Raw genomic sequence first — 25,234 nt, forward strand, 5'->3', positions numbered from 1 at the left:
CATCTGTGCCTCCAGGCTGGGTGGGCTTGGCTGAGCTTCTGAATCTCATCAGCTCCTGAAGTATAAAGATCACTGGGAGGTTTATATGCGACAGTGCATTGAAGCATTTTGCTCTATACCTTAGAGGCTTGCAGTGCAAGGCATATCTATATAATTGTTATTAATACTAAAAAGCCCCAAAAGGGGGCATTATCAGTTTCCTATTGATTTGGGAAAACAGCCACAGTAGTTTCTGGAACTTGATTCATGGTTGACCATGAATTACAGAAAGGGCAAAAAGATGAAATTCCTTAAAATATAAATCTCAAGGGTATGGAATAGAATTAAAGAACCCTGTGAAACTGAACACAAATCATGGTTTGTTTTCAAGGAAAATTGTGCTTGAATTACCAACCTAAATATTTCAATACACTTTGGAGAGACACATGTTTTCTTGGGATGATAAAATATGTATTTTGCAAAAAAAAAAAAAATAGAAGGCATATCCAAAAGGACGGAAATATATATATTTCCATGGGATCTTCGATCTTTGTTGCGGCATGCAGGATGTTGCCCTGCAGCATGTGGGATCCAGTTCCCTAACCAGGGATTGACCCTGGCCCCCTGCATTGGGAGTGCAGAGTCTAGGCCACGAGACCACTGGGTAAGTCCCTCAAATCTATTTCTGAATGCTGTTATCCATCCATACTGCCCCCACTTAATGGAGATACATCACCACTGTGCTGACCACCAGGGCAAAACCCTGTCTATACTTCAGGGTTAGTTTTGCACTTGGAATTCACAGTTGGTCTCACATACCAACTGTGTACTGAGTAGTAAACAGTTCTCAGAACTTCGTAAAAACTAGTAGAAGAGAGAGCCTACTGCCTTTGGAGGAGGAAATTAGTGCCATGTGTGATATTTGTAATAAATGTCGATGGAATCCAGAACGAGAATTTGCCTTCGGGATGAATAGGTGAACTGGTAGGACCTGTGGTAACAGAGGTCATGAACTCCTGGGCAGAGTCTGGTCAAGGTCAGCGATAAAGGGCCGGCCACGGGGTTTGGAAGGCCTACAATCTCATCAGGAAACCTCAGCTTCCCACTGCAACACTGCTCACCGTGGACAATGGGTCCACCTTGGAAGAGCTGGACCTCGTTAGCTGCACCAAGGTCAGACCTGAGAAGCCAAAGAACAGCAACACACCAGACCTGGCATCTGGTCACGCACACCCCCGAGCAGAGGTCAAGTCCTCTGCCAACTGTGATTCTGCAGACAGCCCGCTCACCCCCAGCTGGTGGCAGGAGGATCAGAGTTTACCACCTTTTGGAGAGAGTGTCTGATTTTGCTCCAAATATCTGAATATACTTTTGAAGCCAGAGTGCCCAAGTCACCTGGCCACATTTCCACATCCATGCACCGGTTGCTCACGGTCAACCCGGCAGGCACCGGGGCCTGGGGGGACAGAGAGAGACATCCACAGTCTCCCTTCTGTCTGCAGTGCAGACCATGTGACGGGGACGATACAAGAAACAGTTACTCAAATTCCGCTGCTAAATATGAACCCTGAATGGAGGCCCCCTTGTCCCCCAGGTTATCAGCTAAAGAGAAGGGGCTCAACCATGTGACGAGGTGGAAGCTCTGACAACTGACCTTGTGGATCTCAGAGGCTGGAAAGGACCAGGGCCTGGTAGGGGTTGGAGAGGGCCCCTGAAGAGGAGGGGTCGCAGCAGAGCTTTGAAGGAGAAGGGTCCGTGTAGGCAAAGTGGAAGGGTAGTCCTTCAGAACCACCACCACTGCCCCCCCGAATGTAAAACCAGCCTTTCCCGTTTTTCATCGGTCTTTGTCAGCATCATTTACCCCTAAGATTCTGTGCAAATGAAAAACATTACAAGCAATCAGTAATTAAAGATAATTGCTTCAGTGGAAGAGATTTTTGTTTTCCTAACCTCCTCTCTCTGTCTGCAGAAAGGCAGCTCTTGGTTACATCTGTTGTGGGAAGACTTTGCCCGGCTTACTTTAAAGAAGAAGTCACTGATTTGGTTTCTTGTCCTCGATATGTCGGCCCCGGTCTCTTGCCTCTCCATTCCAGAGAGAAAAAATAAAAGAACAAGGCTCTTTAAACATCAGAGTGATGGTTGCTTACATATACAGCCTCAATATTTTATACAACAGCCACTTAGGAAAATGCGCAAGAATCTCCCAGCTGGCAGCTTTCATTTGGCAGGTGCACCTCCACTGAACCAATCACTTCTGATTTGGCTGCAACTCGTTTGGCTCTTCTGGCTGCATTGCACCAGTGTGTTTTTATTTCAAAAGGTCATTCACCTCTTCCACGGTTCAAAGGGACCATTTTGTTCATTTAAAGGGTGACTGTAATGATATATGAAGACACAACCAAGGACCATGAGTTAGAATTGTGAGCAAAGCTTGTAGGAAAACTCAGGAACGCAAACCACAAAACACACAAAAAATAAAATATCATTCCTTCATTTTAAAAAAGTGAAAAACACAACATTTCTAAACCACACTGTACGAGTTTTACTCTGTACTAAAATTAATAATCACACGTGCTATAAATACTTCATTTATCTATTTAATCCACATTCTGCACTGGCTGCATATTCTAGCTGCCTGCTCGATTTAACTAACCCACAGCAAATGAAAACAGAGATGTATATAAATTTGGTTTGTACATCGATTGTGATGGAGTCCACAACTAAACTCAGGTCTGACTTGATCAACTGGATAGTCATGTATCTTTCCCACCTCCGTGGGCGGGAGATGAAGGGGGCCTAATGAAACGGTCGTAAGTGGCTGTTACGGTCGTAAGTGACTGTACTGCTCTCTGCACGACAGGCCAGTGGATCAAAAGACTAGTTGCTGGTACAAGGAATAGCAATTTTATTTAGAAAGCCAGTCAACTGAGACAATGGGGGACTAGCACCCCGAAGACCCATTTTCCCTGAGTGAGAATTCAGGCCGCTTTTATACTGGAAGGGGAAGGGGTCAAATCCTGGTTCTGGTCAGCCTTCAGAAGGGATGTGCCAGTTTCTTCCTTCCTGCATCCGTTCACAGGTGGGCCAGGTCAGGATGTCTCCTGTGAGCCAAACAAAGGTATTTTAGCTTAGCCCTCATTACCTGGGAGGCAGGGTTCCCAGAGATGGGCCTATATGTAGAAGTTAAACTTACAGGCAACACCCCTTTACTGATGAACTTGGAATAGGATACAAAGGTTCTTCCCTAGGGAATTCCCTGGTGGTGTGGTGGATAAGAATCCGCCTGCCAGTGTAGGGGACACGGGTTCGATCCCTGGCCAACCGTAGGCTACATTCAGGTAACACAGGTGGCTGTCACTTGGTGGGACCATATTAAGATATTTGATTTACATGAGATCTTTATAATCAGACTACTGTGGTTTCCACAGATGTTTGGCCTGTAAAAATGCTGAAGTTAACAATTTATTTATGCTACCATCCACCTGTATTTACGGAGACCACGAGGCAGAAAACAGAACCACTTGGGGGCTGAAAAGAATTTGAATGAGCACCACCACTGACTGTCGTGGAGCTTTCCAATCCAGTCCTTTCTGAGCCTGACCTCCCTCGGGTGTGAAAATGCAGGCGCTATGACCTAGGGCAGAGCTGGCGGGACCACCAGGCTCACGTGGATGGAAGAAGGGCTGAGCGCGCTGCCTGGCAGGACAGACACGCTGACCCACGGGTGGGGCTCACTGGCGCCCTGCCCCTCAGAACCCCCCACCCCACATGGTCCCAGCAGCAAACACAAGCATTGACAGGTGTGAGTCTGACCCTTGGGCAGGTGTGCTGGGCTGGGAGCAGAAGTCAGGCATCTCAACATCTGTATTTATCCACCAACTGACACCCTGCCATCTCTCTCTCCCCAAGCTCAGCCTGAATATGGGGGTGAGGTGGCGGGGAGCCCATGCTCCCTTCTGGGAGGGAGTGCAGAGGCCCTGTGGACACGAATGCAAATGCACCGGGGTAATTGCCGCCAGGCGCTGCCAGCCAAGCCTTTCCTGTTACTCATGGGCTCAGCTGATGCAGGCCCTGTTCACAAACACAGCATCCATGCCAGGACTTGGACCCAACAGCACCTCGAGCACAAACCAGAACAAGCTGCACTAATTTGCCTGAACCCCAAATGGAGCCAAATTCGAAGCTTTATTTTTGAAACTGCTAGTAGCAGAGAACCACAGCTTCAAAAACACCAGGAAAAGAGCCTCAACCAGGCATTATGACAGGAAAGATGCCTGAAATCTATTTCAGTGTGAAAATGCCATGGCGTTCTTACTCTCCTTTCTAAAACTGCTGAATCCATTATTAAAATGGTAACCTACATCATCTGACAGCCCCTACATGGAACCACACTTCATTTACCCTAAGATCTCTCAATCAAGTGGAGACATAATCAGTGTGATCAATTTAGGGATTTCTACAGTATCTATTCCTGTGACATATTAAATCTATGTCTCTATAAGAGAAGTAATTGATTTTTTTCCCAAAGCAGGATTTTTTTTTTTTTTTTTTTCAGTTCCAAGAACAGCTGAGGGCTGCAGAACTGAGCAGATGGCCCCACGGAAGAATCTGCTCGGTAGATAAGATAGTTTATAAGAAATATTGTACATCCTGAATAACTGTCAGACTAGGTCACTTTCGCTATTGGATTGGACTATACCAAAATATTTAAGGTCTCAATTTTTCCAGAGTTCACAGTAACTTTCCTGCCTAGACCTTGACTTAAGCTTGGATTTTCCCTCATTCACAGAACCTGGCCTGTGACCGCATCTGGGGATCCAGTTGTTACTCTGTTGACCGCACTGGGGTCTTTACCACATCTGACCTGAGTAAAAGGTTGTTGTTCAGTCACTAAGTCATGTCTGACTCTTTATGACCCCATGGACTACAGCATGCCAGGCTTCCCTGTCCTTCACTATCTCCCAGAGTTGGCTCAAATTCATGTCCGTTGAGTCAGTGATGCCATCTAAACATCTCATCCTCTGTCATCCCCTTCTCCTCCTGCCCTCAGTCTTTCCCAGCATCAGGGTCTTTTTCAATGAGTCAGCTCTTTGCATCAGGTGACCACAGTAGGAGCTTCAGCTTCAGCATCAGTCCTTCCAATGAAGATTCAGGGTTGATTTCCATTAGGATTGACTGGTTTCATCTCCTTGCAGTCCAAGGGACTCTCAAGAGTCTTCTCCAGCACAATTCAAACACATCAATTCTTCAGGGCCCAGCCTTCTTTATGGTCCAACTCTCACATCCATACATGACTATAGGAAAAACCATAGCTTTGACTATATGGACCTTTGTTGGCAAAGTGATGTCTAGCTGATGCTGTCTAGGTTCTGGGTAGTAGACGCCTAAAGATAAGGTTCAAAGACTTAGCCAAGCCCTGAAGCAGAATAAGACTAAGTGACTTTGTAACTCCTCAGAAAAGCACAGCAAGGTGTTTATCAGAGAAAAGAGATGCGCCTTACTAAAGACAGAACACTATCTTGGTCCAAGAAAACAGTAGACTATCTTCTCTCTGGCCGTGATGGGCAGCCTCTACCTTGAACGGCAAATTTGCAGATTAATGAAGACAGTAAAATACGGCGTACCCTGCTGCCTCCAGGTGCGATATTTTATTCATGCCAGAGCTGTGGGAGCCTTGATTTATACGGACTTTCATTAATAGGCAAAATTCAGTGTGAAGGATTCACCTCCGGGCTCCCTTAAATTCAACACTCGGTCAAACGTGATGGGTGTGCCCCCTACTAAGGTGATACTTCCCAAGAAGACAAAGAAAAAACACGGGGAAAGGAACGACAAGCAGGTTAGAAAGGTGGTCAGATGAAACCATTCGAGCGGCTGGAATAAATTCTGCAGATCCCAGTATGGCCCTGACTGTCCCAGTCATAGAACAGCACTGGTCTACGGTGGAGTCATTCTACTTTATTTCTTTCTTTTTTTTTTTAATTTTATTTTATTTTTAAACTTTACATAATTGTATTAGTTTTGCCAAATATCAAAATGAATCCACCACAGGTATACATGTGTTCCCCATCCTGAACCCTCCTCCCTCCTCCCTCCGCATACCATCCCTCTGGGTCGTCCCAGTGCACTAGCCCCAAGCATCCAGTATCGTGCATCGAACCTGGATTGGCATCTCGTTTCATACATTATATTTTACATGTTTCAATGCCATTCTCCCAAGTCTTCCTACCCTCTCCCTCTCCCATAGAGTCCATAAGACTGTTCTATACATCAGTGTCTCTTTTGCTGTCTCGTACACAGGGTTATTGTTACCATCTTTCTAAATTCCATATATATGCATTATTATACTGTATTGGTGTTTTTCCTTCTGGCTTACTTCACTCTGTATAATAGGCTCCAGTTTCATCCACCTCATTAGAACTGATTCAAATGTATTCTTTTTAATGGCTGAATAATACTCCATTTTACTTTATTTCTTAAAAGTTGTACTCCCAAGTTGTTGGGGTTTTTTTTTTTGAAGTAGAAGGCAATGGCACCCCACTCCAGTACTCTTGCCTGGAAAATCCCACGGATGGAGGAGCCTGGTGGACTGCAGTCCATGGGGTCGCTAGGAGTTGGACACAACTGAGCGACTTCCCTTTCACTTTTCACTTTCATGCATTGGAGAAGGAAATGGCAACCCACTCCAGTGTTCTTGCCTGGAGAATCCCAGGGACGGGGGAGCCTGGTGGGCTGAAGTCTATGGGGTCACACAGAGTCGGACACGACTGAAGCGACTTAGCAGCAGCAGCAGCATACTTGATTTACAATGTTGAGGTAATTCCTGGTGTATAGCACAGTGATTCAATTATACGTATACATATATGTATTCTTTTCCATTATGATTTATTGTTGTGTTCAGTTGCTTAGTCGCATCCAACTCTTTGCAACCCCGTGGACTAAAGTGCGCCAGGCTTCCCTGTTCTTCACTACCTCCCGGCATTTGCTCCAACTCATGTCCACTGAGTTGGTGATGCCATCCAACCGTCCCATCCTCTGTTGCCCCCTTCTCCTCTTGCCCTCAGCCTCTATTAACGTAATATACGATGTAATAAAGGTTGATTACAAGGTACTGAGTGCAGTTCCCTGGCTATGCAATTCCTTGCTGTTTATCTTTTACATGCAGTCGTGTATCTGCTAACCCCAAGCTCCACGTTCACGCCTGCCCGCACTTTCCCCTTGGTAGCCTGAAGTTTGTTTTCTGTGTCTGTGGGTCTGTTCCTATTTGGTAAGTAATTCCCGTGTATCATTGTTATAGATTCCATTCGTAGGTGACAGCACATATTCACCTTTCTCTGTCTGACTTAGAATGACCATCTCTAGATCCATCCATGTTGCTGCAAATGGCATTACTTCACTCGCTTTTGTGACTCAGCAAGACTCTGCTGCATATATGGATATATCCGCGCCACATCCTCTTCATCCCCCCTGCTGTCGAAGGGCCTCTGGGTCGCGTTTGCGTCTTGGCTGCTGTAAACAGTGCTGCTGTGAACACTGGGGGGCTTGTACCTTCAGATCAGAGCTTTCTCAGGCTCTCTGCCCAGGAGTGGAATTGCTAGACTACAGGACAATCCTATTTTTTTTTTTTGTAGGAACCTCCATACTGTTTTCCATGATGGCTTCACTTCGTACATTACATTCCTACCGACGGTGTCGGGGCAGCGGGGGTTATCTTTTCAGTAGAGACATTTAAAAACTCAGATAGCTAATATATGGTGTCAGATGTTTGAAAACGTGTGATTTACTTTCTCCATTAATTGTGAATGCTTTGCAATTTGCCCCAAGCTTTTAAGAAGCTCTAATTAACCCTATGCAGAAACTCAATTACAAATTTTATCATCATTTCTATACTCAAGTGCTTGATTTCTTTAGGTTCGGAGCTTTCATTCATTCACTCACTCATTCACTTGCTTCCGAGCCCGAGAGCAGAATTGCAGGGAGGTATAAAACCATGTGCATGCATGCTAAGTCACTTTAGTCAAGTCCAAGTCTTTTCGACCCTATGGACTGCAGACCACCAGGTTCTTCTGTCCATGGGATTCTCTAGGCGAGAATACTGGAGTAGGTTGCCATTTCCTCCTCCAGGGATCTTCCCAACCCAGGGATTGAACCCGTGGTTCCTGCATTGGCAGGAGGGTTCTTTACCACAAGGGCCATCTGGGAAGCAACTATATAGGGCCCTCCAAATTGATTATTTTTACTTTTCTAACCATCAGATGTAACTCAAACTCACAGACTTGGCAAATGAACTCACGGTTGCCAGGCGGAGGGAAGACTTAAAGACTTCGGGAAGGTCACGTACACGTTGCCGTACTTAAAATGGGTAACCGACAAAGACCTGTTGTACAGCACGTGGAGCTCTGCTCAACACTGTGCCAGCCGAGACGGGAAGGGAGTTTGGGGAGAATGGATACATGTATGTATATGTCTGAGTTCCTTCACTGTTCACCTGAAACTATCACAACACTGCTCATCAGCTATACCCCAATATACAATGCTTTTGTTGTTAAAAAAAAAAGGTAACTCAAGTACATAAATCTGCCAAGAAAGGAAGTGGGTGTTAAGTGTTCTGATAGAGTGGGACAGGGAAGTGGGACCCCATGGAATCTGAAGTCCAGCATTTTAATCTTCAGGCTATTCTAAGTCCTTGGCGATCGCCCATAATGTTGGCGCAGAACCCGCGGCTGGCCCCCAGACGGCTCCGGTCTGGGGTGAAGACAGGGAGGAGCAGGGCCGCCCACCCCGGGAGCTCACACTGACCACCACTCCCCAAGGAGTGAGAAGGGTCCGCCTTGCCTTACGCAACTCCTAAGTTTAACCTGGGGCTCAGAGCGGGAGGTGGATCAAAGGGTGGATGATCACCTGTGCTCTGACAAGACATCTCTTGAGCGTGGTGAATCGGCTCGGTGGCCCTGGGCCCAGGGCAGCGATTTGAGAAAATCACCCATGGCAACAATTAGGCCAGGAGTCCTCAGTGACTGCCAGGAAGCTTGCTGAATGTTGGAGGGAGAGAGAATTTATGTGTAATCCAATTTGGAACAACAACAACATCAACTGAACGCTCCCAGTTCTGTAAGGGAGAAAGCCAGCCTGGATCTGAAGGGACCCTGATGGTGCCACTGGCCGGGGGTGGGGGCTGGCTTCCCAGTGAGACATTCATCTCATCAAGCCGTGGTCTCCACGACTGCAAATCGGGACCCCCTACCTCAAAGGCTCTGTGAGGCTTCAAGGCCAGCACCTAAGTACTCTGCAAACCAGTTATTATCACTCTAAGCCTCTGGGTTACTGTGACAGATGGGAGTCCATGCCAAGCAGCAAAGGCCCCCAGACAAGGGTACCATAATTACCCTAATATAAGCTCCACAGAGACACTCTCCCGGTTGGAGCTCAGAGTGGGGACCTGTGAGAAAGAGGTACAAAGTTGGTTGGCATCATCAGTGACAAGAGGGAAAATTCCACCTTCTTGCAGACCTCCTCGAAGTCTTGGAGAAAACTTCAAAGAAGAAATAGCAGAACCACACAAAAATGAACCTTAGCAGCAGGAAGGAGCCTCTCTGAGCCCCAGCATCTCTGACCAGAGGGATGCAGATCTTGCTGGGTGCTAATGAGGTGAATGAACCTTAAACGTTAAGCCTCATTTCCCCACAGAGACTCTCTGCCTTCACGCAAATGGACAGGCTGTGGCCACCGGTCAAGGAGCAAGAGATGGGTGAGGATCAGTGATGGCGGGGGTGGGCTAGTCCCCAGCAGGGCTCCACTCTATCCCCCCACCCCAGACCTCTAAGGAGCCACCTTTCCCAGGTGAGGCACGGTCCCAGAATGAAGCCATCTTCCCCCAATATCCCACTTTTATTCCACGTATTTTATGTGGCAGGCAATGTGCTGACTGTGTTAAGCAGGTGATATTTCTAACCCCCACAATGACCCTGAGAGGTAGTATTATTGAACCAACAAGCTGGATAAGTGAGGCTCCCAGAGATTGAGTACCTGGCCCAGCTCAAGACACATCGACACATGTAGCATTTTTCTCACACCATGTTCCTTCCTCTCCCTAGGATTCTGAATGCAGGTGGACAGAGAGCTGTCCTGTGGGGTGGGCTCTGAGCCAGCTGCAGAACCAGGCCCTGGTGTGGATCTGGTCGACCAGTTGGGTAACAGCTGCAGGGTCGGGCTTGGGGCCTTAGTTCCTGCCCTGTGTAATTGCCAACCCTCAAGCCGCCCCAAATATACACTGGATATAAGCTAGAACATAGTCCTCGCCGGGCTTCCCAGGCGGCACTTGTGGTAAAGAACCTCCCTGCTAATGCAGGAGACACTGAGAGATGTGAGTTCAATTCGTGGGTTGGGAAGATCCCCTGGAGGAGGGCACAGCAATCCACTGTGATATTCTTGCCTGGAGAATCCATGGACAGAAGAGCCGGGCAGGCTACAGTCCATGGGGTCTCAAAGCCCGATGCGACTGAAGGGACTTCACACGGCGTGGCACGTGGTCCTTGCCATGAAATTCAGCTTCAGGACAAGCGCCCTCCCCAGCTCACCACCCCCAACAGTCCTTCCTGTGGAAACCTGAGGCTGCTCCTGCCCTGGCTGGTCCAGAGAGGAGGACCCAGATGACAGAAACGGTGCCTGCAGAAGCCCAAGGGAAGGCAGAAGGCGCTCAGCCACCAGTAAGAACACTGAGTGGCGTGGGAGGCTGACCGGGTGGTGCTCCAGGGAGCACACGAGTCCTTCGGAGCAAGGAATTCCCGGAGGGAGTAAGAAAGGCCCGCGTGTTAGACAAACCAGGGACTCACATGGGGCTGACGGGAAAGTGTGGGGAGGTCAGGAGGGCTGGGTGGCCGAGTGTGGGAAAACCCGAGGCGCTTGGCACACCCAGAGGAGGGGAGGGACGCAAGGGGCTGTGCTGCCAAGCTGGCACTGGGGCTTCATTGTAAAGGCCATCGGTGGGCCTGGGGCTCAAGGCAAGGCACCTGCCTGGATCTCGGATGGGAAGCTAACCGGTGCCAGGGCTGGGGGCGGGGGGTGAGAGTAACCATCCAGGCAAGAGCCAGGTGGCGAGTGGAGTTGCCATTGGCAGTGGTGACCGAGAAGACAGGACAGAAAGCTGGTGGAGACAACTTAACTGAGCTGGAACCGGGCTGTGTGAAAAACTGGACGTGGGCAAATTTTGCACACAGGCAAAAATATGGTTTTCTTCCTGGGGGCGGAGCTTCAATTATTAAAAGATGTCCACGACCCAAGAAAATTGCCCCTATCTGCTTTTGGAGACGCGCGGCGTCCAGCGGGCAGGACGGGGTCCTTGACCGGATAACGAGAGGTAAGCAGAGGCCATTACTTGTGCACAGGCTTCTCCTTTCTTCAGGGGGGAGCCTCAGAGGAGGGCGGCCTACAGACGCGCCAGAGAGCCGGCCGAGCCAGGAGGGCACACGTGCCCACAGGCCCGCGCGTCGCAGCTGCGCCTGCTCTTTAACTGGGTTAAGCGGTCCAGTGCCAGGGCAAGCGGGGCCTGCCCAACCAGGGAAGGCTCCGGCTCCTTCACACACCTCTCCCCGGAGGGGCCACGTGATGCTCAGCACGGGGAGGACGTGACACACTCCGCCCAGGGTTGGAGACCTCCGCCCGGGAACGGAGCTCCCGTCCCAGCCCAGACAGGGAGGGCCCCCTCCGCACATTCCACAGGTAGAGGCAGCAGCAGCAGAGAGGCACAAGCAGCAGGCAGGAGAACAAAAGGCCGCCACTCTCCCCCATCAACGCGCTCTCAGGCTGGTCCCGGGCAACTGCCAGCAGACGGTGGGAGAAAGCAGAGATGAAAAACAACAGCCTGCCCGGCCGAGGCAACGCTGCTGAGCACGAGAAGAGGAATGCCACGGTGGGGGCAGATCAAAGGGCCCCAGGCACCTCGGAGGCGGCTCCCACACTTACAAAAGCACCTCTGTGCCTTTAACTGCAACCCCGGGAAGGGTCCCCGGGTTTCACAACCGGAACGCAGCCCGCAGTGATGTGGTTTGGAAATTAACCTGGCTGCTCTTCCCACTGCTGTTTTACATATTAATTAAAGTGTTTTCCCCGATCAGGAATGCCTGCAGGCTGGCAGGGTTCAGCAAAGGCCCTTCATGCCTGCCACCCCGCGGGGCCCCTGCCTCCCTCGTGCAGGGTTCAAGGACTAAACCTCTCCCGAGTCTGCCCCGGGACCCTGGCTGCCCTCACTGGCATCGTGCTGGAGGAGACACACCTCAACACAGCTTTTCAAAATTCATCCATCACTCCCCCCCACCCCCGACAACTCCCCTGCAAAGACGCTGGTGCAGTGCAATTTAAGGGAGTTGAGTTGCAGAAGACACGGCCGGAAGGGTGTCCATCTCTTCCCAAATCCATAGGCATCTCATCTACGAGCCTGTTCCTTTCTTCTTGTTTCCTGTCCCAGCCGTGTCTGGAAAATTCACATTTCAAGCATAAGGGAACTACATAGAGCTGATTCACTTTGCTGTACAGCAGAAGCTAACACAGCATTGTAAAGCAACTGTGCCCTATTTTTTTAAAAAACTGAAAAAAAAAAAGGAATAAGTTGACTTGTCTAGATGATATATTTTTAGGGAATCACAGTGACTCAAAGTTTGAAAACCACAGAAACCTGAACACTCAACTTGCAAAACTGTACGACAGACTCGGCTTCCAGCAGCCTGCTCCAGTCTCTGACTCTGCATCCTCAATCTGCAGCTTCTAATAGCATAATATCACATTTTTAAATTGAAGGTTTGTAGTGGTCCTTAAGATATACAATAATGCCAGGACTCCCTCGTTACGTACATGTGGTTCATGTATCTGCCCCCAGGATAACAAAGTTAAGTCATAGTTACTGCCTTAGGTTTTAGATAGTTTAGCCTAATACATCCTTCTCAGTTCTGAATTACAATTTGGACTGTATCCATAAACTTCTTGGATGATGTTAAGGATACGTCTTTCTTTGTGATTTTAGAGAACTTTGTTCCCTATAAAATCAAGGGTCAGGCGATTTAAATTCAACAATGCAAAATATAAGGCTAATTGGTCATTTGTAACAAAGGCAAGGAGTAAGCGTCTTTTAATTTCATGAAATTAAAATTACTCCTTGGAAGAAAAGTTATGACCAACCTAGATAGCATATTCAAAAGCAGAGACATTACTTTGCCAACTAAGGTCCATCTAGTCAAGGCTATGGTTTTTCCTGTGGTCATGTATGGATGTGAGAGTTGGACTGTGAAGAAGGCTGAGCGCCAAAGAATTGATGCTTTTGAACTGTGGTGTTGGAGAAGACTCTTGAGAGTCCCTTGGACTGCAAGGAGATCCAACCAGTCCACTCTGAAGGAGATCAGCCCTGGGATTTCTTTGGAGGGAATGATGCTGAAGCTGAAACTCCAGTACTTTGGCCACCTCATGCGAAGAGTTGACTCATTGGAAAGACTCTGATGCTGGGAGGGATTGGGGGCAGGAGGAGAAGGGGACAACAGAGGATGAGATGGCTGGATGGCATCACTGACTTGATGGACGTTGAGTCTGGGTGAACTCCGGGAGTTGGTGATGGACAGGGAGGCCTGGCGTGCTGCGATTCATGGGGTCGAAAAGAGTGGGACACGACTGAGCGACTGATTTGAACGGAACTGAACAAAGGCAATTCAGTTTCTAAGCCAAAGAGCAGATTACTCCAAAATTTATGTAACATGTGGAAGTAGATAGCAGTATAAATAAGGAAATCCAGTTGACTTACTGAAAATAGAGCTACTCTAGTTCCTTACTTGGGATTCCCAGGTGGTTCAAGTGGTTAAGAATCTGCTTGACAATCCGTAGGTCGGGAAGATCAGCGTCTATTTATAAAATTCCAAAGAGATGAATGAAGGTCAAGATTCATTGTAACGAGCGTTTAGGGGTGCTCATTCACCCCTAAACACAAAGTACCAGCAGAAATTCCAGCACTGCCGACTCATGCTTTGAGCGTATGTCTAGAGTACATGCCCCTCCCCCGACCTGCATAGTTAGCGTGAGCCAGTTAGGGCCGCAGAGCCCCTGTACCAAACTAGTTTATTTAATAAGGAAATGTAGTCAGTGCAGAGGCAGGGCCTGCTACAGCCTGGAGGGCCCATCCGTCTCCAACCTCAACCCTCCGGCTCATCCATCCTGCATTAACTGTGCCCCTGGCTGGCACCTCTTTGAGTCCTAAGCTGACAGCCTGAGAACTTACCTACATCCACTAAGGCCTGCATGGGCATCGGCGTTCTCTTAGAAATGTCTGTGGATTGGAGCTGGGGCTCTCCAGCAGAGGAACAGGCTGTGTGCAGTTTCAAGTCCCTAACCCCAAAATAACGCAAGGGGACACAAGTTCATCGATTACCCAGGACTTCTGTGCCGAGAAAATAGGACTCACGCACTCTGAGGCTCCTTCCAACTCCTAGAGCCTGTGGCGTTACACCTGCTGGAGACGGTCTCACTTTGCCAGGACGGAAGATTCACAGAGCACTTATTGAATGCCTACTGTATGCATGGCACACTTATTCTAGGGTCGGGAGAACAGGTGTGAACAAGGCGGACCTCACCGCCCCCGGTCACTTACGTTCTATAGGAAAGACGGACAGCACACAAGATCAATCAGGGAAACACACGGTCTTGGGAAGACGGACAAGCAAGAAAAAGCAAGACAGAAAAGTGCGTGTGAAGTACTGAGGCGATGCTCAAGTTTTCATTTTAAATACTAGCCAGGGAAGCATGGACTGAGAAAATAATTCTCTCAGTCTCGTGCCTCCAATCTTTGTCCCTGAGGCAAAGATCTGGGTTCAAATCCTTCATCCGGGAGCCAACTCCAGGAAGCCCAGCGGGGAAGTTGAGGGGCGGGCGGGGAGTAGGCCCAGGGAGCTGTCCTCCGTGGTGGGCACAGGGAGGTGTCCACGGGCACCAGCCCCTGCAGGGAGACAGGAGATGCAGGGCTGGAGTCAGGGGCGGGGAGGCAGAGCCAGCAATGGGGCCGGAAAGGTTTCCAGGACATAGACACTGCCTCCAAGTGACGCGGGGACACATCTGACCTGTTTTCTTAACAGGGTCACGATGCTTCCGAATGAAGAATGAACTGAAAGGCAGAGGGAGCGGCGAGCGGAGCACTGTGGGAGCAAGCCCGAGGCCGGGTGGGGGCCTGGGCGGTTCTGGGGACCACGTGGAGAGGTTCTGTCAGGGGGAAGGGGGGTCAGGGGGTCTGAGGCAGCGTCAGGTCAAATCTGCATGATTGAAAGGTCCATTGAAAGGTCACGCAGGAAGAGCGAGAGCTGGGAACAGGAGCGGGGGAGAGATGCAGGGAGGTGGAGAGCATGAGGAAGCTGGAGGCACAGGAAGTGGTGGACAGAAGAGCAGCCTCCTCCGGCTACCTTGTTTGTGCATCTGCCCTTCTGACGCCAAGCCAGGACGGCACACTTAAAGCACAGAGCAAGCATACGAAGCGTCCAACTTACTAGAGGGAGGAGTCCTTGTATCTGCTGCTGATGGGGTAGGAAGTAGGTTTGGGGAGTGATGTCCGTCCTTTCCCATTAAGACGCATCAGCTTCAGGGAGGGAACAGCAGAGCTGCTGCCCCCTCAACCCCAATGCAAACTGATTTCATCCCCTTCAAGTCTCCATACCTTAAAAAAATGGATGTGCATGTTATGAGGTTTAACATAATTTTCAATGAACAAAAGAATTCAGGGAGAGAGTTTCTCAAATGGCCAATATCAGCTGGTTAGATCGTCTAAAGAAACATCTAGGAGTTGTCTTATGGAAAGGTTTATCAAATCCAAATGGCCAAAAAATGATGCGCACTTACGATGTTGGTCTGAGTCACACATATTCCTATCACCCAAGAACAGACCTGCCAGAGCAGAGAGCAGAGTGTAGCTGCTGAGCAAACTGGCCACGAACGTCGTTTATCAAACCCCAGACCCTACAGAACGGCCTCCTCACATCAACCCACCAGTCCGCAAGTGATTCTGAAGACCCAAACATTCACATTCTCTGAGCTCCAGCAGCACAGGGGCAAACTTTTGGCCAGGGAGAGTCTGGCCCCTCGAAGGGCTGAAGCTCCCCTCAAGCTGTTCGCTCCTCCGCATCCACAGATTACTGCTCCATCCACTCTTCTAGAGAATGTTCACACTTCTACAAGGACTATCCCTGGTTAGAAAACCACAGTTACTTCCATACTCTTATTCTGAGTCAGTTTTCTAAACACATACATCTGTTGGGGCCGGGCCAGGGGCCTGCTCCCCACACGTAACTGTGTAGGGAGGGCCCCTGATTTCTTCTCGTCCCTGGACCACATGGCCCTGAGGATCCTCAGATGAGAAGCTGGAGATGGGGCTGAATCATGAGGGCCTGGAACCCTAAGGAGAAGAGCTTGGACTCTGTTGGGTACCAAGAGGGATCTGCTGAGGGTCTGTACATCGAGCACTGACATGATTTGAGCTGAGCATCAGGACGACAGAATCTGCAGACACACAGAGGTGGGGACTAGAGACAGGCTGGAGCAGAGAGCCCACCAGAGCAGGTGAAATTAGCCAAGGGATGGAGCCGGGTGAGACACCAAAGACAGAAATGGATGGGACGTGGGGAGGGCCACAGGGGCTGTCAGAAGGAAGTGTCAGCCTCGTTGACTCAGAGGAAATGGTCAGGAGGCGGAACTGGTTTTCAGGGAAGACAGGATATGCTTGTAGGCATGTTAGATTTAGGATGCCATTCAGAAAAGCAGGAGAAGGGGGTGACAGAGAATGAGGTGGTTGGATGGCATCATCAGCTTGATGGACATGAGTCTGAGCAAGCTCTGGGAGTTGGTGATGGACAGGGAAGCCTGGCGTACTGCAGTCCATGGGGTTTTGCAAAGACTCAGAGGATAAGACTGAGCGACTGAACAAGAAATCCAGACAGAGGCAGGCTGCAGGCCCATCAGTGTGCGATCCTGGCTTGTGGGCTGGGGAGCAGCTGCAGACGGGTGGGAGCAGAGGCCAAGGAGGAGGTCGCAGAGGAGGGAAACGCAGACCCAGGAGGTCACGGAAGGCATGCTGGGGTCCACGCGAGTCAAAGGGTAAAGGACGCAGGGAGGGCTGCGTCCGGGAGGCGGCCAGCTGGGCGGCCGGACCCCGGGGGAGGCAGAGCCGTGCGTGCGGAGGTGTGGAGGCTGACAATCCGTGCCATTCGAGTGCTCTTCCAAACTCACACACCTGGGGAAACGGGGGCAGCTGCCTCCCAGCTCCCCCGTTGTGTTCTCAGGAGAGCTGCGTGAGGATGGCCACAGACCGGAGGGTCTCGTCGTGAGCGGTCCGCAGAGAAGGTGCTACGGCTCCGTCGCCGGCGGGCAGGGCCTGCGGTCACCGCGATCTGCCCTGCTCCACCCGGAAGAGGGGGAATCCATCCTCCTTCCAAGACGGAGCTGACGGGTTCTCTCTCAGAAGCTCTCCACAACTGCAGAGCAGCCCCGGGGGCTCCAGCGTCCCGCCTCTGCCGGTCTTTGCTCTCTACAAGAGGCCCTAGCGGGGCTCGCTGACTTCCTCACCCCAGCCCCCCATGCCAGCTAGCCTGAGAGTGACTCAGACAAACAGGCATGACATCCCAGCCCCGGAGCAGGGTCAGCTCACCCGCTGGTCGTCCAGCAAGAGGAGGCAGGAGGGTGGGTGTTCTGCATGGGGCACACGACCCTGTGGAAACGAGGACCCCCTTCCCGTGCTGAGACAGGGTGCTAGGGGGAGGCCGAACTGGGGGAGCATGAGAAAACCCAGGTGGGCATCCTGGGGGTGGCAGGAACGAAAGGGCGGGTGTCCCCTGTAGGAGGCCCTGATCGCGGGGTCCCCTGGTCAGGAGGTGAGCTGTGTCTGGACTTTCCGGGCTGACCGCTGGACTCTGTAATGTGGATGGAGAGGCACGTGGGACCACCGGGGTCGGGGGGGACGGGCTGGGGGCTGGAGGAAAGGGAAGCGCAGCAGTGACCGAGGGCGGGGGGCAGGGTTGGGGGCACTGGGGGAGGAAGTGCAGGAGGAAACCCCCCCTGCCCCACGACATCACCCACAGAACCAGCAGGGACACCTGGGGGTGCACACACCTCTCCCTCTGCTCCGAAGGGCAGGCCCTGAGTCTGTGAGTCAGCGGGGTGACTCCTCATCTAGCCCGGGCTTCTGTCCGGGGTGGGAACAACCGGCCTGACCGGTGTCTGCTCCACAGGCTCTCCCGTCAGCCAGGAGACCAGCCCGGGCCTGCTCCGCCGCCAGGGCCAGCCCTCAGGAGAGCAGGCAGGAGCCACCGGGCTCGCGGAGGAGCATGCCTGGTGCCTGCCACTGGCTCCACGTTCCCCGGACACAGCGGGCCACAGCCAGGAGAGGCCCACAGTCCGTCTCCTCATGAGCCGGGCCTCCCATCACCTCTCGGGGGCGGACACGGGGCCCTGTGAGACCTTGGCCACAGGTCATTTTCAGCTCCTGAAACCAAATGAGTAGCTGGTTGACACGATCGTCTGTCTCACAGAACGTTGTTTAGGGAATTGGGGGAAGCATCTCCAGTGCTTCTTATCTGGCTTATCTTCGTGCTTGTCATTTATTATAAAATTAGTGAACTTTATGAAAGACCCGTGCGTGCTGCAGTCCATGGGGTCGCAGAGTCAGACACGGCAGAGCGACTGAACCGAACCGTGCCTGCTACAGGTGGGTGCCTAGGAGAGGTATTCGCTGTGCTTAGTCGCTCAGTCGTGTCCCACCAGGGCCCTCTGTCCATGGGATTCTCCAGGCAAGAATACTGGAGTGGGTTCCCATGTTCTATACTAGGGGATCTTCTGGACTCCGGGATCGAACCCGCATCTCCTGTGTCTCCTGCATTGGCAGACGGGTTCTTTACCACCTGGGAAGCCCCCACAGAAAGAATGTGGAGTGTGAAACCCCCTTCCCAGAAGAACTGAACCAACCAGCCGCCCTGCAGCCTCTGCCCGAAGCAACCGCCTGGCCCTGCCTCCCACCTGAGTCACGCAGTGAGCCGCACTGGGTGTGGAGAGCAGCCTGCCCGGCTATGCGCTACCCTCGGGGGGCAGATATTAACTCCAGGGCGGGAGCAGATTTCCAGCCACACCTGGATGCCTACTGGTGATCAGGAGAAAACATTGAGCGGAAGGCAAGCATCCCTTTCACTGAGGGGAGTCTGCGTGCAGGAAGGTTGAGTGGTGGGAGGGGTCGGGGAGCGGCTTCGCTTGCTAACTGGAAACATTTGCGGTGGAAAGCTTCCTCCAGGATCCAAGGACCCTTTGGAGGAGGCCTGACAGGGGCCGTCCCCAGAGTGACTCTGGAGTTCCTGCGAACCCTGGAGGGCCCCCGGGAGCCGGCAGCCTGCGCGCCCCGGTGGGTGAGGGTCAGCATGAGCTGCAGGCAGACGCACTATTTTCCCAGTATGACCCTGTGGCCCCAGCGGACTCACTGCCCTTTGGGCGAGTCTTCAAAAGTCACTGAACTTAGCGAGCAACCCAGAGCAGAGGGAGGGGACGAGGTCGCCCGGCCTCTGTGCGGCTCTAGGTGCTGCCCTGGGAAGGGCTGCCCCGGCCGCGGGCCGGACATCCTCGGTCCAAGCTGAGCAGATGAAAGCAGAAGCGAGGTCCGCCGGCCTGGAGCTGAGTGTTTTCAAAAACTAGACTGGATGGGAGAAAGGAGCTCCGGTCTGCTTTGAGAGCGGGGAGCAAAACCTCGGCTGCCCACCTGGGAGAAGCTGACATCTCCCACGGACCCTGCAAAGCCTGGAGGCTGCTGAGCCCCTTCGGGGGATGCTCAGAAGGTGGTGGGAGGGCTGTGGGCCCAGGGCGGGGGTCCCTGCTCCCCCCACCCTCGGAAGGGGAGACAGAGGAGCCCAGGCCGGCCATGGGGCTTGGGGTAAACCCACCGGGGCTCAGCTCCCCCGATGGAAGAGGACACAGAGAACGGCCAGGTGGCATCTCCTGGCTCTGCCAGGATAGGACTCCTGCACGAGAAGGGACCAGGGGGTCCCTCAGGCAGCACCAGGCTGGGTCCCAGCCCAGGGATCCCCCGTCCCTTTCAAGGAGTCTGAGAGGGCTGCGACCACACCCATAAAAGAATTTTGTAAAGGTAGGGGCTTTCCTGGGTTTTCGCCGTGTGACGCCCTTGTAAATTACTAACAACCTGGCCTCTCTCTCGATTTTTAAGGGGGAAAACGGTTTCCGCACACCCGGCGCGACAGTTATCAAGCAAACCTCTACTGCTGTGAAGTCGCTGTGGGCGTGATGCTTTCAGGGTATCCTCTGGCCTCGCCGAACGGTGGAGGGAGGCGGCAGGTGGAAAACGTGGCGAGAGAGCTGGCATCACTTGACTGGAAGCTTATCTTCAGTTATTTTAACGGAGGTGCCAATCTCCGCTCCCCTGAGGGTCACGAGTCTTGTGTGTTTCGCTTTGTTTGGGCAGCACGGGCCTTACTGCACTGATGGTCATCGTAACAAGATCACAGCAATGTGGTTAACAACAATTACACCCACGGACGAGGAAAATACACTGAGCCAGTGATGCCATCCAGCCGTGGACAAAACACACAGCCTGGAGACCTGGGATCGCGCTGACTGATCACAGGCATAGTCTAAACGAGCGGCGGTGGACCCAGCGCCGTCGAGGTCTAAACAGGCCCCGACCCCCTTTGTCTTTCTACTGGTGGCCCCGAAGGGTGGAATGGATGAGGAAGTAAAGCCCGCACAGCTCACCGTTAGACGCACAAAGCAGCGAACGGCCAGCCCGAGCAGCTTGCAAACTTGCCAAGCGACCTCCAACGTGGGACTCGGGGCTTTGAGACGGGCCAGCTGTGATGCTGCCGGTGAGCTCACAGGTGCTGTCATCCTTGAAGGCGCCCATCCGCATCCTCCACGCTGCCCACGAACGGCTCAGAATCGAGCTCTCCCCAGTCAACGTGGGGGGCCTTTAACCTACATCTTGGGATGATGCCCTGCTAATCTAGCATTCTCCTCCAAGTTCAGAAATTGGTTTCTGGTGAATACTTCCAGCTTCCACAGGACCTTGATTAAAAACCCCTCCCTCCTTTACTTACAGTCAACATTGGTAAAGACACTCTCTGACTCTTGCCTTATATGTCTCCCTTAAAATGACAGTCCTCTCATCACTAACATAGCAGATTTCAGGGGCGTCAAACCCTGTAGATCATGCCTCCTCCTAGGTGTCTAACGGGAACCCCCAGAACAACCAGTCTGGGCACCAACAGGCCGCATGTCATCACCAAGTTCCCAGATGCTGCACAGCGCTTATGGGCTTGAGATTTAAAAGCCATCAATCAAAAATCACCTTCCACATTGCTCTGATCTTATTTGTTCAAAAGAGATGCCACCCGTTACTGCATTTCAGTTGATATAATGCCAGTAAAGTGGATGTATAAAAAAGCGATTCCTAAGAGGTGGAGTTGCCCTTGATAGCAATCACTAGAGGTCCTCTTCCTGCTTTCTGTACCTCCTGGCTCCGGTGCTGTGACCACCCCACGCCCTGGACGCTGTGTGTCTGACACCTGCATCTCGGGAGTCGGGCCGCAGCAGGCACACGGGCACGGACTCGGGGGTGTGCTTCTGCACCCAAGTCCTGGTTCCGCCCCTCCTGAGCTCTGTGTCCCCCAGCCCAGGAAGTCCTTTAACCGTTTTGTGCCTCAGTCTGCTCATCTATAAAATGGGATGGCAATTCCCACCACCAAAGGTTATTAGGAACCACAAGGGAATTAATGTTTGCACAGCACTTAAAACAGCACCCAGGACTCCCCTGGTGGCCCAGGGGTTGGGACTCTGAGCTTCCACTGCGGGGGGCTTGGGTCTGATCCCTGATGGGAAAACTAAGATCCCTCATGCTGCACGGCCAAGAAAATAACTAAAATCAAATAACAAAAAGACATCAAGACAATAAAGAAAATAACAAAACAGCATCCTGTATGCCTGCAATGATTCTACGCTCCGTAAAGTGAATTTTTTTCTGTTGTTTTCTTAATACATCGATTTTTCACACACGTTGTGGCGTGGGGTGGGGGGGGGGTGTTATCTGGTTTCCAGAATACAACTATTAAATGAAGATGTAACAAAACGTTTTTAAAGAGCCAAATATTTACTTAATGACTCCGAACACCAGAAGAATGGCTTGATGTCAAATTCATTATCCACACAGGAAAAAGCATCGTGCAGATGGTCTTCATTTCATAAATAATGCATTTTATTGTATTGCATATGGCTATTAAGGAGAGCATCCATGATCAATACAGACTAAATACAATGCACTAGTCTAGTTCCGTGGAGTCTGGTTTCCAGCAGTACCATGTTGGTCCTTATGTACAGCGGAGACGGTGGAAGACAGCAGAAGGCAGTCTTTCGTCATTTCACGATAGCAAGAAATATATTTAACATCTTGATCTCCAGAAACAATACGTACCCCCAAAAAGAAAACACTGTCATAACTGTTAAAGTTTATATAGCAAAAAATATTTTAAATTTAAGGTAAGTCAGGCAAAATGTACAAAGACCCAATATACATTGTGAAGTTTTAACAAACATAACATTTATACATTTTGGTTCCATTCTGTAAACTAAATTAAAAATGTAAATATTGCATATGCCTTTTTTTTTTAATTTTTTTTTGAAATGTACAGGATAGAAGAAAATTTAGTATATTATCAACTTTTTTATGTCGCTTGTTTGAAGCGGCAGGAGGAACATGACCACAGGGAGGGTGGCAGGACCACGCGAGGGAAGGGGATTCTGACGCTGCATCCGGCAGGGTCCATGACCCGTCCTGCGGGAGGGGCGGTTTCCATAGCAACTCCATCCATCCCGAGTCCCAGAACTAAACCAAAACTTTAGGACACTTTATACATCTTTTTCATGAAGTCTCTCTATATTACACACTGAAAACGACCTTCAAACCAACATCAGATGGTCTGTGCACGGTTGTGCTGTGTGATTCCAGAAGCGTGAAACTTGAGCAATGTTCAGGGCGGTCACTTTACATTCAACTTTGTCTTGCGATACAATCCTCTGTTCTGAAAGGTCAGCGTGGAAGGAGAAAGACGTTTGCATTGCGATTAAATATAGATTTAAGACATTGAATCTTTTTGGTCTTCCTCTAGAAAAGCCTCATTTTATGAATGCATTATTCTATACTGATATATATCTATATATTTATATATATTTTTTCTCCCCCTACCACCCCCCCAAAAAAAAAACACCCCAACTCATTATCTCCAACAAATTCGTGTAACGTCTACAGGACTCTCAGAGAAGAGGCACTGAGGATGAGCCCGTGGGAGTGGGGGGCGCCTGCAGCTCCCTGCCCCACGCGTCAAGGAGCGAGGAGGCGACCTGACACTCTGCAGCTCAAGGGCGGCAGTTCTTGGGGACACCCTCAGCGATCACCACAACACTGATATTCCCAGAACACTGAAGACACACAGAAGAGGGGTCGCTTGTTGGGAACTCCTCTGACAAGTGACATGCACTGTGAGATCGCTTTCTTCCTCTGTGTCCCAGGATGCCTTCTTTCTCAGCTCCTTTTCCTTTTCTGTCTTTCTGTGTCTTTGTTGTCGTTGTTTGGGAAAGCCTCGTGGCCCGACACGAGAGCGTCATCAAGACAATACATTTTAGAGGAGACCTGCCAAACCCTTGACCCCCCGTCTTGGAAGGGCTCCATGCCTACGTGAATTTTTGGTTAGAGAAACGCAAGCTCAAGGTTAAGGACGGCAGAGATGTTTGAGCTTGTCAATAGGATCAAAGGTGGCTGCAGTCTGAAGTGCCTACATAAACACCTACAAAGAGAAGCTGGAACAAGTCTCTTAAAGGTAAAAAGAGATACTCACCCCATCCCCACCCGGCCTTCCCAGACCCTGCCCTCCCACCATCTCCCACCCCGTACAGTTGATGATTTGCAAGAGTAGCTTGCTTCCGTTACATATAATAATTATTATTCATCCATCCATCTTCAGAGTCCAGTCTCTAGTTGCACCTCCGTGGAGAGACGTCAGTCCCACGCGGGGCTCTGTGTGCGAGTAAACACGTAGGTCCCTGGGCTGGACTTCGATGAGCAGCTGTGTCCGGGGCTGGGGGATAAGGCAGATGACCGTGCTGGAGACTCAGCCAGCAGAGGGGGACCCCCCACCAACCACGCCGACCCGGCTTCACCTGGGACTGAGGTAGGACGGTGGTAGTTTTGAGTGGACGTCCATAAACACCAGATTTTACCACTTGAACGCGAGCTGGGAGAATCTCCGAGCATGCTGCGGGATACATCTGCTGCGTCAAACGAGGGCGAGGAGAACAAAGACACTGGCCGCGACCAAGACTGTTCGACCTTCTCGTGAGTCACTCCTTCCGCTCATGTTGTTGAAAACCAAAACACAAACAGCGCGAGGAGGATGACTGCACCCCCTACCCCCGGAGACCGGGGGAGACGGGCGCGTCCACGTCTAACTGGGTCACAGGCGCGTCCACACGCGACGATCGCTCAGATCCAAAAGGAAATGGCAAGCAGCTTCCAATGTGTTTAAAAAAAAAATGCTGAGCGTCTTCTTCCCATGGTTTTCTGTGATGTGTGTAGTCACAGGGATGGAGCCGGACAGGTCTTCACTCTGCAAGAGAAGGAGACGCGTCAGTGGGCTTCTGTGCACACAGAGTCACCCTGGGTGGGGAGGCAAGGGCCCCCTCTTCACCGTCTTTGTCCCTTTTTTGGAAACGACCCTCTTTGGGAAGCAAATGTTTATTCACTCCATTTCTCCAGAGACAAGCTCGATGGGCCAGACTCCCACGTGGTGTCCCTGGAAGCAGGGCTGATGGACTCACAGTGTGCTGGTGAGACCCACCAAGTGAGGGTCATGTTTTTAATGCAAGAAAACTAGCCAGCATTCTCCCCTTGGTGGGGGGAGAGGCCATGTGACCTGGCCACGGCCCCCTCACCGCCCGGGGCTCAGATCATCATGTGGATAGTCGGGGGAAGCGGGAGGAACCACTGCCTCCCTCACGGGGCTGCAGAGACAATGAAAACCTCACCACAAGTCACAGTGTGCTACCAACCACAGATGGTACAAATGTGTCACATAAGAAAGGGGGAGAAGTGACAAGTCCACACGTCTGCCCCTGCAAGGAAACCCTTCTCACTGGATCCTCTACCCTACTCCTCGTTCACTTCAGGTCAGTCGCTTAGTCGTGTCCGACTCTTTGCGACCCCATT

The 25,234-nt window shown here is 51.1% G+C and overlaps 1 protein-coding gene across 1 annotated transcript in view; it reads right to left on the reverse strand.

Moving 5' to 3' along the window:
* Positions 1-22,209: 22,209 nt before the first annotated feature.
* IRS2 (insulin receptor substrate 2) overlaps positions 22,210-25,234 on the reverse strand; it is a 30,559-nt gene continuing 27,534 nt past the window's right edge. Inside the window, exon 2 of the mRNA XM_025000170.2 lies at positions 22,210-24,635. Coding sequence (XP_024855938.1) covers positions 24,631-24,635 — 5 coding nt within the window. The 3' untranslated portion in view covers positions 22,210-24,630. The remainder of the gene's footprint in view (positions 24,636-25,234) is intronic.

This window comes from Bos taurus, chromosome 12 (genome assembly GCF_002263795.3).
Source record: "Bos taurus isolate L1 Dominette 01449 registration number 42190680 breed Hereford chromosome 12, ARS-UCD2.0, whole genome shotgun sequence".
Lineage (NCBI taxonomy): Eukaryota > Metazoa > Chordata > Mammalia > Artiodactyla > Bovidae > Bos > Bos taurus.